This window comes from Propithecus coquereli, unplaced genomic scaffold, assembly GCF_000956105.1.
Source record: "Propithecus coquereli isolate 6110/MARCELLA unplaced genomic scaffold, Pcoq_1.0 Scaffold5, whole genome shotgun sequence".
Taxonomy (NCBI): domain Eukaryota; kingdom Metazoa; phylum Chordata; class Mammalia; order Primates; family Indriidae; genus Propithecus; species Propithecus coquereli.
The window spans coordinates 12,852,087-12,868,326 of NW_012150840.1; the positions used below are offsets into that span (position 1 = coordinate 12,852,087).

The 16,240-nt window shown below is 47.7% G+C and overlaps 1 protein-coding gene across 1 annotated transcript in view; it reads right to left on the bottom strand.

Annotated features, from left to right (window-relative positions):
* DPF3 (D4, zinc and double PHD fingers, family 3) overlaps nt 1-16,240 on the bottom strand; it is a 233,774-nt gene that overhangs the window by 93,477 nt on the left and 124,057 nt on the right. Inside the window, exons 4-5 of the mRNA XM_012656079.1 lie at nt 6,569-6,696; nt 2,168-2,263 (exon numbers count right to left, since the gene is read on the bottom strand). Of these exons, the coding sequence (XP_012511533.1) occupies nt 2,168-2,263; nt 6,569-6,696 (224 nt within the window). The remainder of the gene's footprint in view (nt 1-2,167; nt 2,264-6,568; nt 6,697-16,240) is intronic.

Below are 16,240 nucleotides of genomic sequence, written 5' to 3' on the forward strand. Positions count from 1 at the left end.
AGATATTAATTATTTTGTAACACCCCCACCCCAAGAGAAGTGATGGGTCTAGGCAAGTTCATCAACGGCTGCAAAAATTATGTTTTTTAAATAGATTAAGGAAGTTCCATTCTATTCTGAGTTTGCCGAGAGTATTTTTGTTTGTTTGGTTGGTTTTTTGGGTTGCTTTTTGAAACAGAGTCTTACTGTGTCACCCCAGGTAGAGTGCAGAGGTGTCGTCATAGCTCACAGCAACCTCAAACTCCTAGGCTCAAGCGATCCTCCAGCCTCGGCCTCCTGAGGAGCTGGGACTACATGCATGCGCCACCACGCCCAGCTAATTTTTCTATTTTTAGTAGAGACAGGGTCTCACTCCTGCTCAGGCTGGTGCAAAAGTCATTTGGTGAAAACTTGATGAGGAACTTTATAAAGGAGCAATCAGGCTGACAACATTCATATCCACTGATCAATTTTAACACCACTCAAAGCAGAACAACTGGATAATATATGCCTCCTGATGTAATGCAAGAAGTACCACCTATTACTAGGAAAGATTCTTGCCTCCCTTCCAAAAAATTTACACACACACACACACACACACACACACACACACACATATCCTAAATCTAATCAAGTCTCTAATCAAACTACCAATTTCCAGGAAATATAGAGGATAGAGAAAGAAATTAAACATCACCCCTTTACCAAATCCAGAATGCGAGAAATTCCACAAGACAAACAACCCAAGTTCTTCAACAAATAAATGGCACGGGGGGGAAAAGCATGGGATAGAGTGTAATAAGGAAGACGTATGCTATGGAATAAAAGAGACTTAAGTTTCAAACAAACCAACTATAAGAAGAAATTTTTGAGAAATTGGGGGAAAGTAATCAGGGACTAGATAGTAGATATTAGAATAATTGTTATTTTTATTGCGTATGATAATGATATCTGTTAGAGACACACACTGACATAGTTAAATGATAAAATGTCTAGGACTTGCTTCCAAATACTCCAGGAAAAAATCAAACACATAAACCAACAAAAAGAAGGAGAAAAGAATGGATGAGACAGGATAGTATAAATAATGATAATTGACGAAACTGGGTGGGTGCCCGCTGTAGAAGGGTGTACTGCCAGAGGGCTGCCCTGCCCTGATCCTGCCAACAGGCCAAAGTATCTCAGCTCACAGCGTGGGCAGCACTGGCCTACTTGCAACGGCTGCCTGGGAACTAGCTTAGTGTTTAAGCCCCTACCCCAGACCTCCTGAATCAGAATTTCTGAGTTTGGGTCCAGGGGTATCTACATTTCAGTAAGCTCTCAGTGATACTAACATTTGCTAAGGCATGAGAACCACGAGAGTAAAGAAGTGGCTTGCCATAATTGTCACTGGACCCAACAAATGGGGCACCCAGGACTAACCCCTTATCTATCCTCAGGCCCAAGAGAGTTAATTCTCTAGGTGAAGAGCAACTGTTTACCCCTTGAGGTCCCTCTCTACTTGGTTATTGTCACATGGCCTTGCAGACCCTGACGGTGACCACAGAAAGCTCCTTTGGGCTTGAATGTGAGGACTCTGGAGACTCAACCTGAATGCTGGGCTCCCTCCCCTCTGGAACCACTCTCACATTTCTATTCCTTCCACCTTGGATTCCCCTCTGCCATTGCCCAGGCTCTGACCCCTTCCTCACCACATTCCAGGACCACAGGCCCGCAAGCTCACACGAAGCCCACTAGGGAGCCATTAGATGTGGCCCCCATGTTTCCCCAGCATGCTGCTGCTATCTGCCTACTGAAGCACACCCCAAAAGCAGGTGTCCTGACCCTGTTGTTCTGGGGCAAGAACCTCAGGGACAAGGCAGGAAATGTTCAGCCTTCTTTCATGACTGAGTAATGGGCACAACAGACACATTCTCCTCATCCCGCACCTTTACCCTGAGCCCAGCCCTCAACCCTCCCCGGACCTCACCAACCCCTCAGGGCACCTTCTGCCTCCTCTTCTGCCTCTTGCCAGCTCTAAACTCTTTCAGGACATGACCTGGCTCAGAGCTCTCCTGGAGCTTTCCTGTCTGAGCGTTCTCCAAGACAGACCACACCTATGATCTTTAACCAGCTGCAGTGGGGATCAACTGTTTGCTGGCCCCAGCCTCCCTGGCCTCTTCCCTCCCTCATGGTATCCCCAACTTACCCGTCCTCTTGTCCTATTCTTCCGCTTGGGAATATCCTCTTCTAAATCTTCTTCCTCATTCCCTTCTTCTACATTTTCATCATTTTCTAAAACCCTCTGAAATGACAAGAAATAAAAGAAGTGAGAAATAAAGTGCTTTACAGTCTAGTGAGGGGAGAACAGACTTAAGCAGCTTCCCTGTGACTCTAGAACCTCTGCCTAGTTCCTGGGCCTCGCATGTGACAGCAGCTGTCCCAGTGTGTTTGCATTTCCTATGATGTGGCCTTGACCCAGAAGCCTCTCTCCATAACTCAGGAGGAGCCAGGAGTTCTTACCAAGCAAAGCTCATTTCAGGGCTCAGAAAGCAGAGGGGGAGTCCTGTATTAGGAGTGAGGCGCAGGAAGGGTCCAACTATAGCGTGAGCTGACCCCCCACTAACAGACTTGCACTCCCTGTCCAAGAACATTATCTGGAAAATAAACACATTTTAAAATAACTTTTCTCCCTGTTACTCTTAAACAGTCTTTATGGACATGATAACAGTGGTTTGTGGTTGTGTTTTTAAAAAAAAGAAAAAATCCTTTTTAAAGACTATGTTATCTCTGGCCTGGAACACTGCAGAAATCTCCTGATATCCCTCCTTCCACTGTTAGCCCTGCATCTGATCTCCTCTCCATGCAGCAGCCAAAGGGATCTTTATGAAATACAAATTCACTGTCCTGATCAAAATCTTCCAAATGGCTTCCTTTTTCATTTCATATGAAACCAAGAGCCACTTCCATTTCCTGTGGGACCTAGGTGGTCTGGTTCCCGCTCACCTGACCCCACTCACTCCATCCTGGGCTCTTCTCTCCCTGGTATTGTACTCTGGCTACACAGTCTGTCTGTCTGCTCTCTCGACACGACGAGCTTTGACCTATCTTGGACCTTCACTGAGCACACCGTTCCTTTACCCAGAAAGCTCTTCCCTGGGAGTCTCACTTTGCTGGTTCCTCTCATCCCATAGGATTGAGGTTAAACCCCTTGTCTCCCTCGGGACACTATCTAGAATCTATCCCTCCTCCTATATAATCTTCATACTATTTGTTCTTCTCATTGCATTTACCCTAAAATGCAATTATTTTATTTGTGTTCATTGTTTTCTATCTGTATGTCACATTAGAATATGAGTGGAGGGGACAAGTATCTCTTGGTCTCTGTGTCCCCAGCACAGTGCCTGCTCACAGGAGGCCCTCATTAAACTTTGGTCAAATGAATGAATGAATGAACAAATGAAAAAATGTAGTCCACTTATTACATTTGTATTTTAGTAATGTAAAGCAATACAAACATAAATTCATTTGACTCATGGTCCTGGTTTCGGTTTCTGGCACAGTACATAGCAGCCCCATGCTCTGCACATAGCAGGCATTCGGTTCACATTGGGGATGAGGGTGATGATGACAAGAGGACACTGATGACCCATATACTGGCCCAGTGCTGCAAGAGAAGAACTTGAACCCACCACCAGCTTTAAAGGGAAAGAGTTACATGTCCCTAGAGTGTCAAGGGTCCGTCCTATTCATTGATTCTGTTAAATTACACAAACTGAGCAAAAAAAAAAAAAAAAAAAAAAACTCTAGCAGGTAACACATAGATAACAGACCTTGACTACAAAATCTGAAAGTCCAAAAATGGGGAGTAATACATGAATAGCAAATACACACACACACACACACACACACACACACACACACACAAACACAGAAGAAAGCAGTAGGTATCTTAAACGCCAGAGGCAAGAAGAGATCCCTCTGGCATGATAGGGAAGGTGGCACTAAGGCTGAGCCTAAAAGATGAGTGGAATTTGTACACGTGGAGATGGAAGAAAAGGCATGCCAGATATAGGGCACAGCATGACCAAAGGTACAGAGGGAAGAAGGCTGAAGAACAGAGGGAGTGAAGGAGTAGTGGAAAATAAGCCTGAAAACTAGGTTAGGAGCAGAGAGGGGAGGCCCAGGAAGGTCACGCTCATCGTATTGGATTTATTTAGTAGGAAACAAAAGGTTTTTAGCTCCAGAACAAAAGGTCGGCTAGCAAAGTAGGACATGGCAGAGAGGGGAAGAACTGGGACAGCCCACTGGACTCTGTTCACCATGCATCCACCCAGCACATTTTATTGTGCACCTAGTAGGCACCAAGCACTGTCTGGGTGCTTGAGATGTATCAGTGAGCAAAGCAGACAAAGGCTGCTGTCCTTGAGGAGTTTACATTCTATTGGAAGAAAACAGACAATGAACAATAAGATAAGAAGTAAGTAAATTACAAAGTACATGAGATGGCGAGAAGAGCAAAAAGGAGGACAGAAAAGCAGAGCAAGGGAACCAGGAGGGCAGGGCAGGCGGGGCACAGGCTGTGGGATGGGAGCAAGCACTTGAAGAAGGTGAAAGTGAGAGCCATGCGGACGTCTGGGGAAGGGCGTTCCAGGCAGAGGAAGCACCAGAGCAAAGGCCCAAAGACTGGGATGTGCCTGGCGTGTCCCAAGAGCAGAAAAAAAGAGGTCCGGGTACCCGGAGCAGATGGAGCCAGGAAAAGAGGAAGGAGCCGAGTCAGAGGCTGGTGAGAAGGCCTTGACTTTCACTCCGAGATGACAGGGCCATAGCAGGGTTTTGAGCACAGGAATGACAGGAACTGACTTAAATTTTAAAGAGCTCCCTCTCCTATGGTACATCCAGACAATGGATTATCAGGCATTAAAATGAGCTATCAAGCCATGAAAAGACAGAGAGGAAGCGTAAATGCAGTAAAAACATCAGTGATGGCCAAAGGTTAGAGGGGCGGGAGGGATGAATGGCAGAGCACTGAGGATTTTTAGGGCGGTGAAACTCTTCTGTATGACACTGTGACAGTGCATATGTGCCGTTGTACATTTGTCCAAACCCACAGAACCAACAGCACCAAGAGTGAACCCTAACAGAAACTACAGACTTGTCACTGTAGGTCCATGGATTGTAACAAATGTACCACTCTGGTGGGTGATATTGATAAGGGGGGAGGCTGTGTATGTCGGGGGCTCCCTCTCGGGTGTTAGCAAGGAGACCACTGAGAAGGCGATCGCAGCAGTTCGCACAAGAGATGAGAGCCTCTTGGACCAGGGCAGCAGCAGTGGACGTGGGGAAAACTGGATTTATGTCGGAGGCACAGTCAACAAGATTCCTGATGAATGGATGTTGGATGTGAGAGAAAGACAGGAGTCAAAGATGGCTCCAAGGCCTCCAGACAAGTAAAGGTGACAGTTAACGAGGATCCTTCCCAGGACTGTAGCTCATGGAAAGTACGGGAGGGAACAAATATCAGCCACGTTGCGGCAACTAAACAGAAAGGCTTGACCATTCCTCTAACACAGGAATGGCACTGAAAGAGGCCATGCGTTCACTGATTCACTTGACTCCTTCATTGAGACCCAGCTCTGCGCTGGGCGTGCGCAAGGCCCCGCGGGTGTGGTGGTGAACACGACAGCACGGTCCCTGACTTGATGGAACTCACAGACTGCTGGTACTTAGCAAGCAAACCAAAAATGTATGGCAATGTTATCATTAATAATGTTAATAAATTAATGTATTGTTAAATATTAAATTGAATATAAAATTAATGACTATATAATGTACATAACATAAAATATAAAAATTTAATATACGATATAAATTTAATATAAATATTTCATTTTAATAATTTAATTCTATTGAATTATTAATACTATTATTTAATGTTAGTATTAATTAATATTATTACAATACTCTGCGCCAAGCATTGTATTAGACGATGGGGATTCAAGACAAGTAACAGATAAGGAATGGTAGGTGCACCCTGTTCTCACCTGTGCAGTGAGGGCTTGAGAAGGGGTGGACACCCAGGGACAGAGCATCCATCCCTGCCTGGCGGGTGGCGGCTGCACAGGCTGAGGGGTGAGTGGGCGCTGCCAGGAGCGGACGGTGCAGTCTGTGAGCAGGCGGGGCTGGGTGTGCGGAGGGAGGGGTGGCTGAGCCGGGCCTCAGTGGCACCAGCTGCAGCAGACGCCCCACATTTCCAGCCTGCACAATAGACCGTCCGTTCCACGGGGGGTGAGGACTCGGTCTGCTTTGTTCTCCATGTGCCCCCAGGACCGAGCACAGTACCGGGTGCTCAGTAGGCTCAGTAAACAAACACTTTGAATGGATACATAGGGAGATCAAAGAAGAGGAACACATTTGAGGGGAAGAATGACGTCTTCTGGGGGACGTGTTGAATCAGAAAAGAATCTGTGAGCTTCCCAGCACCAGAAACAAGGCCGTTTGAGATGCAGCCCTGGCCCTCGGGAGGAGATGCGGAGCTGGTGCCGGAGTTCTGGAAGCACCACAGTGACCGTGACGCTCTGCGGCACCCCCCCAGCAGGCGCAGAAATACCTGTATCTCCTGCACGCTCTCCTCCTCTCTGGCATCCACCTTCTTCTCCACCCCCTCACCGCGGAGCAAGGCCTCCAGCGTGGTGCTTTCTGAGGTGAAGCCATCCTTCTTCAGGGGCAGCTCCACTTCTGCAAAGACAGAAAGGCAGGTCAGGCCTCTAGAAGCAGGCAGGATGGTCCTCCAGCGAGGAGGACACGCAGGGACCAGAGCTCCCATGGGGGACTGAGATAGCCCGTGTTCTCCCCTCCTGGTGGGATGGGAAAGCCAGGGCTGAGTGGAGGTTTTCCGCCTCCATTTCCTAATCCCAGAGACAGATTGCGACCCTGCCTGCACCCTCAGGGGAAGCTGAGGCAGAGCAGAAAGGTGCCGGGTGACGGGGGCTCACACAGCCTGAGTCACAGTCTTGCTTCTGCCTCCCCGGCCGTGTGCCGTCGGGCAAGGCATCAAGGAACCTGAAGCCCGTTTCTGCATCTGCAAAGTGGGGATAACAATGCCCAGATTCACAGGTGGTTTTGTGGGGCAGAAATGCGTCCATTTGCATGAAAGTGTTTTGGAAACTCTCGAGCAGCACACCAACATTGGCCTGAATCATTCTCCTTCCTTCCCTCTATCCCAGCTGGTCTGGCAACACCGTGACCTCCCCTCGGCCATGCTGGCTGCCCAGCTCTGCTTTGCTCCATGAAAGGCTATTTCAGCCCCAGAAAGGCTGTTCTCATCCACTCACAGGGAGGCAGAGGCCTTGGAAGCCAAGGGAAGAGAAGGAGCCTGGCAAATGCCCAACAGGCCCCAGAGCAGCAGAGTGGGCCCCGCAGGGCGCACATACCAGGGAGGTTTTCTGAAGACATCAGGAGTTTGATTGGCTACCTGGGGCCTGAGGTCACTGAGCCAGCTGAGCAATGGCGGCCAGAGCCAGCCCTGCCAGTGAGAGACCAGAGAGAGGAGCTGACCCCCTCCTCAAGGTGTCCCAAACACCTAATCTGACAGAGGATCATCTTTTTAAATTAAAAACAGAAACCTAAGGTACAGTGATCTTCTGATGTACTACAAAATATTTCTCCAGCCTCTCCTCTGATCCTGTACCTCACACCTCCCCCCACTGCCACACTCAGACATGTGGTCCCTTCCACTGCATCGGGTAAGGAGAGTGCAAGAATTATGATGTAGCGGTGCCCTGGAAAGAGTCAGGGAAACAAATGGCCCACTGTTATGGGAGAATTGAGAGTTGATTACAGAGGCAAGGGCGGGGAAGTAAGGGAACCAATGTGGTATAGTGAAATGCCCCAGGGGAGGGATGGGTGGGGAGCCATCACCACTGCCATTCCTGGAGGGAAAGAGGGAGAGTGTTTGCAAGAAGCTGGCCATAGCAGAGCCCTGGGGCCCCAGCTTGCAGCACCAGAGCCCAGAGGACAGGGAACCCAGGGAACCAACAGCCCCACTGCTCTCTCCTCCTCCTCCATCTCCCTGCTATGCCCTCTCCAGGTGGCCAACCTTAACTGGAATCCAGAGGGGAAGGAAGTTGAAGCCCACCAGGGTCAGCTTCTGGGACACAGAGAAGCATCGAGAAGGACAAAGAGCAGATCTGGAAGGGCAAATGGAAACAAGTAGCACCAGCAAGGCCTGCTCCACTGGGCTCTATCCTGACCCCAACAGAACTCTACCTACACTTTCCATTCCTTCCACCAGAAACAGACATAGGCTAACCAATCCACGAGGAAGGGGCACTCAGGCATCCCACTAAAACTGAAGACACGCACACCCATGGGTGACCAGCCCCAGAGAAGAAAGGTGGGAAGGAGAGACAGTATCTAAAGTATCTTGAGAGACAGAGTCTTTGTGATTTTTCTTACCAAAAAAAGGAGAGCAAAGGATCCACCTCTCATCAAGGAGCACTACCACTACACCAAACACCTCTGAAACACATCCATCCATCTGTTCACTCAACAGATATTTACTGAGCACCTGCCAGTGACAATTGCTGTGCTGGCACTTGGTACCCAGGAGGTGAACCAAATAAAGACAGGCCCTGCCTTTAGGCAGTTTACAGTCTAAAGAGACAGACATTAAATGCTAAATACAAAACAAAGACGCAATTATGAATTGTCCTAAGTGCTATGGAAGAAAACAGCAGGGTGAAATGTGAAAGAATAAAGTTGGCGGGAGTGCAGGAGTCCACCTTAGAGCAGGGAGCAGGGAAGGCCTGTGTGATGGAGTTACATTTAAGTTGAATGTCAGAAAAATATTCAACTGTCTGCTTTAACGAGTTCAGAGTGTGCAGCTCCACGGTCTGCTCTAATGACATATTACTTTTTCTCCCAAGTCAGAAAAGTCTTCTAAATGCCTAATCTAAAACAATTAAAGTGTGTTGCCTCATGTTCTGTCCTCAGTCAAAAGAGAACAGCTGATCATCATCTCTCAAACTTATGATAATCACATACACATATATTTGAAGTTCATTTTTTAGTTTCTCCCAGTAGCCTTCTAAATCCTATGTCCAGAATTTCACAGCATTTTTGAGCCTGAAAAAGCCTTACAGATCATCTAATTCAATCATCTTATTTTACAAATGAGTCACCTGAGACTGAGAAAAGTTAAGTAACTTCACCAAAGCCACACAGCAGGATGAGAATGCAGCCAGATGATCTTTCAAGATGCTATTGAGACCATGACAAGAGCCCCCACGTAACGTATTAGTAGTTGGCAGGCCCAGGCTGAGACCCGACTGTGCTTTGGTACATTTGTACTCACGCAGAGGGCCTGGCAAACCGTAAACATTCGAAATGTTTACATAGCTGCTATTGCTATGTATCACTCAATCCACACCACAACCAAGAGCACAGTTATCCCATTGTACAGATGAGGGCAGTGCAGCTTAGGGAGGCTGAGAACTTGCTTAATATCACACAGCTGGTAAGGGGCCAAGTCCAGCCTTGAACTCAATCGGCCTCCAAGCCCATTCACCTGATTAGGCTATACGGACTCCATCCTGCCTCTCTGTGGTCCTTCCTTGAAAAGTCTTTTTCCAAACCTTTGTGCATTTTCATTGCATTTTCATTCCTAGACTCTCTCCGTAGTTTTCACATTTCAAGATAAAAGGCAGATCTTGGCTGAGGCCGAGGGCAGGTTTTTGTCATGGCTCTGGGCTCTCCTCTACACGATTGTCCCCATGTGGTGTTCATACTTCTGAATCAGTGTCAACCCCATTCAGGACTTTCCATCAATTATGAACTTCCTCCTCTTCCTTCTCCTGCCCCTTCTTCCTCCCTTGCTAAATATGCCTCTATCTTGCTTTCCCATAATTCAGTCTACTCCCTTGGTCCTCTTTACCCAAACTTTACCAGGTAGACACAGTATAAGAATCAAGAGGGAAAACAGAATCAAAATGAGAAAAGGAAAACGGGCTCTCCTACACCCAAAGCGCTCGAAGCAATCTCAAGCATCTAGAGTCCAATCCCTTAATGAGGAAAGTGACAGAGACATTCCCCAGGGTCATGGAGGCATTTAGTGGCATCATTCTTCCCTATTTACCAAAATATTTGATTGGTTCGTGTCAGTTCTGCTCTCAGGCAGCCCTGGAGTGATACCCTAACCCTGCCATTTATTAGTAAGGGACCCTGTGCTAGTTACTTAACCTAACTCTTTGTTCCCTTATGTGTTAAATGGGGATGGTCACAGTATCTGTTTCATGGTGTTGATGTGAGAATCACACAAGGTAATGCACTGCATAAAGAAACTCTGAAAGTACACACACACACACACACACAAACTAGTGTGAGAAACGGTGTAAAATGAGGTTTATCAATTTTTATTTGTTTTATTCTATTTGAAACTTGGATTCAAAATTAGATCATATATGAAAAAAGCCTAGGACACTGTAAGTGCCCTACAAATGCTAGATGTTGTTACCAAAGTTTGAACAGTTCTGATTTTAACAGTACAGCTGCACTGCCCCACAGAAATATAATGCAAGCTGCTCATATAATTTCAAACTTTCTAGCAGTCACATTTTAAAAAGTAAAGAGAAGCAGGTGCAACTAATGTCAATACGATAGTTTATCTAACCCAATATTTCCAAAACAGTACCATTGCAATGTAAAATCAATATAAACAATATCGATGCAAAAGTTTACATTCCTTTATTCGCATTAAGTCTTCAAAGTCTGGTGTGTATTTTCCACTTACAGCACATCTCAATTCAGACTGGCCACATTTCAAGAGCTCCACAGCCACATGTGGCTAGTGGCTATTGTATCGAACAGCTCAGGTTTACGGCATTAAAAGTAACATTTACTATGATTTTTGCTTCCAAAAAAATGGAAAGAATTTAAATATGGTTTTTAATGTTGCCAACATTAATTCCCAGCAGAGCACCATTCCAAGAGCAGTGTTGTAACTAACCACTGGCAAACCCTAGCTGCAAAGCACTATGGGTAAGCCTTGCAAGGTCAGAGTGAAAGGGTAACTGCCCCTCCCTACGAACCAGCAGAGGGTACATTCCCTGGCTCCTGACCACAGGAGGCCCCAGAGTGAAGGGGGAGAAAAAGTAACAGGTCCAAGCTCATTCACAATGTACATCCTAGACACGCTCCTGTTGATCCCTTAGGGATTTCACTGATTTAATTTTATTCTAATATGGCTCATCTGGATAGAGGATTTAATAATTCTTTAAAAGTGTACTCCTTCTGAAGCTCACACACAGATGTGGGGACCACATAACCTGACAGGAGCCATCAAACATTTAACATTAAAAGAAAATGGTCCAAAACACACACATAATTCATCTTTAAATTAGCCTGATTTTATACACATGGATATAAACTCATGGATCGTTACTCTCTCCAGAGCGGCAGCAGCTGTCACCCAAGCCAGCCACCTCCCTGGGCCTCTGTAAGCAGCTCTGCCTCCACTTCTAATTGGGAACAGAGATACTCCTTGGGTGACTTCCAGCACGATCCATCACACCAGAGACAGCTTCTGTGCAAACCGAAGCAAATCGGTTTCCAAATAAGAAAAAAACCTCTTAGACAAACAAGGATTGAAGCATAGAAAGTCTTTAAAAAATAAAAAAAAAATTAAAAAAGCACAAATAAAAGCAAAGCAAAAAAAAAAAAAAAAGTTAAGAGCAATGGCTTCTTCTCTCCAGGACTACAGACAGGGCAGCCATCCTCTCGGGTACAGATCAAAGCCACAAGCTTTTGACACAGGTGCCCCAAGCCTGCCACCCAACGCACTGAAAGAAAAGCTTCCACCAGGTTGTTGGAGCCACCGAGCTCATTAATAGGATGCAGGCAAGATGAGTCTGAAAGTGCAACACGGGAGCACAGTGAGTAATTAAATCCCAGGTCATTTAAAAATGCAAACGCCTTGGATGTCACAGGCTCACAGAGCCTCTGACTCTTTCTCCTTCGTTACTTGGCTCAGGATGGAGGATTGGGAACCTGCAAGTCATATATGGATTATAATAAAATATGCCATATAGAAAACAGATTAAGACAGTTCTTCTTTGGGGAAATATACAAAGAGAGGAGCTGTCTGTTAGCTGTCAAGTTTGTAAGAGATACCATCTTTCGGGAGGCTGTGCTCTGCCAACAGACAGACTGCCCCAAGGGAAATTGTGGTGAAACACCCCGACAAGGCGCATCCATCCGTCCATCCATCACGGGCTCCCTCTGACGCAGGGGCCTGGAGATAGAGTTATAGTGCAAAAGGGAGAGAGAAATCCCACAGACAATGGCAAAGAATGCTCCTGCTAGATCGTGAGTGCTCAACGTTTTTTTAGCTGCCTCTAGTCTTTCTTTAAAAATATAAACATGTAGTTTTCTCTTCTGGGTGCTTATTATTTTGAGGAGTTAAGCTCATCATATTTCCTTGGATTTATACATCAATTTACACCAATGAGCAAAGAGCTTAAGAATCATTATTTCATTTATCCCCACCAGACTCTCAGGCTCATGAGTAGGGAAAAGGGAGGGGGACATTGTAATCTCTCACCTCACAGGGGAGAGATTGGGAAGACCAGAAACCTGATTTCCTACAATGGTGGCAGGCCCAGAAATACATCTGCTTGTTTCCTAGGGGTGCCACTTTCTTGGCTGCATTTGACTCTCTGTTTTGTGACTCATAAAGCTCAAAATAGATGAGGTTCACGTGGAGGACCCATCACCCAGGCTGCATCCTACAGGCCCTTGTTACTGCCAATTTTAGAATCCCAGACATCCACACGACAGGAGGACTGATCTCTCCCCCATCTGGCCTACACTGTGCCTACCCTCTCACCCCTACGTAGACACACAAGGATGCATTCCAGCATCCAGACATCAGGACCAGATAAGCATTCCCCCACCCAAGACACAGAAAAACACCCACACTGCCAAAGGAAGCTCACCACTGGGCCCAGCCAGCAGACCAAGTAAATGCTGCTTAGCAGGATGGGAGGGTAGGGGCAGGACGGTGGGAATGGATGGAGTGGGTGAAATATTTCCAAGCGTGGGTGGGGGGATGGGGAGATGTCAGCCAAATGGTACAAAGTTTCCGTGAGATAGGATGAAGTTCTGGAGGTCTACTATACAGCATGGTGACTCCCAGCTACTAATGATGTATTGTATACTTAAAAAATGCTAAGAGAGGAGATCTTAAATGTTCTCCCCACAAAAAAATATATGAGGTGATAGGTATATTAGTTTCATTTAATCATCTCACAATGTAAACATATATTTTAAAAATCTCATTGTACCCCATAAATGCATATTATTTTTATTTGTCAATTATACCATAATAAAGCTGGAGGGAAAATAAAATAAAAAATAAAAATACATAGTTCAAGGGAATATAGGCAACTGGAAAGTGCAAGAAGCTGCTCTGGGGTGAAATCTCAGCTGTACTACCCTAAACCACACACTTGGCCTTGATCTCCTTATCAGTAAAACTGAGAGAATAAAACCCACTTCCCCACTGTTCTTACAGGGCCACATGAGGTAACGGATACAAAGTGTCTGGCACGAGCAGATGCTCAATAATTGTGAGCACCCTTCTTTTCACCTCCTAAGGTTTCCCTCTTCTTGTGCTTGTCAGCAAAAACCCCTCACCTTCTGACACTCTCACACCACCACGTGGTGAGGCACAGCTTTCCCCAGCACGGGCGTGGCCCAGGGAGGATGGACGCAAAGGGGCAGAATCTCGGGCAGTGGAGAGGACAGAAGAGGCTGAGGGAGCCGAGATGCTGCCCCACTTCCAGTCCAGGGTGGGCACTGCTCCTGCAGCTTTGGGGGGAAATCATGGCAGAACCACAGTGGAAGATGCCCTGCTTTATTCCTCCATTTGACAAGTAATTATTGAGCACATACTATGCACCACGCTCTGTTCAAGGTGCCAGGTACACAGCTGTGAGCCAAAAAGACAAAACTCCCTGCCCTCATAGAATTTATGTTCTAGTAGGGGAGAAACAACACAAAGTAAACAAGTGAAACCTTTGGTATGACAGATGGCAATCAGTGCTTTGGAGCAAAAACCAGAGCAGAGGAGGAGAAGCTGGCACATGGAGGTGACGGGAGGGTGGTTACACTTTTAAATGCGGCCAGGAAAGCACAAGCCTGAAGCAGGAGACGGAGGGGGCCGCGCTGACATCCAAGCAAAGACTCTGAAGCTGGCCATCTGCCTGAAGCAGGGTGAGCGGGGGGAATGGTAGGAGACCAGCTCCGGGAGCCACAGGGGCCTTGAAGGGCACCCGCAAGAATGTTGGCTTCCACCCTGTGTGCAATGGCAAGCCATTGGAGGTTTTGAGCAAACCATGACAAGATGATGCCTATATATTAATAGAATCACTCTGAAAATAACTGAAGAGGGTGAGGGCAGGAGCACGGTGACTAGTTAGGAGTTACTGCAGTATGGAGCCCCACCAACGAGCCTATTGCTTGAGAAGGGGCAGTGCATGACGTGGATAGAGCTCTGTCCTTGTGGCATCAGGCGTCAGATGCATCCAGGGGTCAGTACACACTGGAGAGCAGTCACCTGGCCCCCGCACAGGGGTTCCTACACACAGTGAACCAGGGGAGAGGCCAGGTGGACAGGCCAGGTGTCCAATGCTAAGCGGCAAAGGTGTGGAGCCATACCAGGGTGAGTCCACGTAGGAATGGTTCTCCACGAAGAAAGTGGACCAGCCAAGGCCAAGGGCAGGAAACAAGACCCAGGCAGATGGGTGTGGCCTAGCATTCCAGGGGCTAACAGGTGTGGTAAACACACAGAGGAAGCCTTCCAAGTTCCTCTCTGTGCCCTGGGAGATGGGTGCCAGAGGGCTGAGTTCTGGGACACAGAGGTGAGGTCATGCAGGCAGTGGTTCTGCTATAGCTGGGTCCCACAGCTAGGCACTTGATCGCCACTCCTCAGTATATAAGATACTAGACTGGGGCCTTTTAAAAGACTCTGAGGAAGACTGAGTTCCCATTCTGGGCCAGATGGCACATGTTTTCAGCTGGGCAGTGAGCTATCTGCAGCGAGCTCATCATTGGCGCTGGGGACAGAAAGAGCATTGCGGAGACCTACGAGCAGGGTAATGCGGAGGTAGCATCACGGTGCTTCTTACTCACCAAGTCCTCCTCCCCACCCCACACTATTCTCAGAACAACCCCATGAAACTGCCATGGTCTGCACTTCACGGATGGAGAATCGAGGCAGGAGTGGCTAGGTAACTGCCCAAAATCACAAGGCCAGTAGGTGGAGGGATCTGGACTTGAACCTCAGCTTTGCAATCCCTGCTTGATGCCTCTTCTCTTGCAGAACACAGCTACTTGGCACAGGGAAGGCCCCTGTGACCACACACCAAAGAAAGGCAAGACAGCAAAACTCTCATAGGACCCACAGGCCAGGCTGGGAACCGCATGGCAAGCCCAGCTCAGCTGCCCAAGGCCTCTCCTCTCCGGCTCAGTCTCCCTCACCTATGAAACAGAGATGATGAGAGCTAAGTCAATGTGTTCTCCAAGCTTGAGATCAAACACCAGACACATCTCTTTTGTCATCCCTTTAATAAACCTTTACTGTCAATGCTCTACTAGGTGCCAAGCCTCAGGCTGGGTGCTAGGGACACAGATGAAGAAACTCTCACCCGCAAAGAGCTTACTTTCCAGTGGGGAGAGATACAGGTGCACGCACAGTGGTGTAACTGGGTGATCCTTCAGACTTACAACCCAAGCCTTGCGTGTGGCTCTGACGGGTCCCACTGCAAAGCACAGCCATGGACACTCAGCAGCGGCCATGTGCTGCCCTGGCCACCCCCACCTGCAGGCCCACTTCCTCTGCCAGCCCAAGCTCCCAGGGCCCTGCAGAACACACACAGTGCTAAGGACACCCCAGCTCAGTCCTCCAGCCTGTCTCCATTCCGGAGACTGCCAGGAGAAGGCAGAGGTACAGGTCACTTCCAGCCCATAGGCACTCGCAGCATGAGTGGGGGCTGGAGTGGCCTGCCCACCTCACTCCGGCTCCCCTACTCACGAGGCCAACCAGAGCTGGAGAAGCTGCTGTTGCAGGCCTCCAGATGGATGGCTGCAGGCTCTGACACTGCAGGAAAGAGATAAATGGCTGGTCATTTCCCCCCGATGCACTTGAAGGCATCCATTCTCCCAGCTGTACCAAGCTCAGGCAACCCCCCCGCACAGAGACAGATAAGCACTGACAGATGGGGGT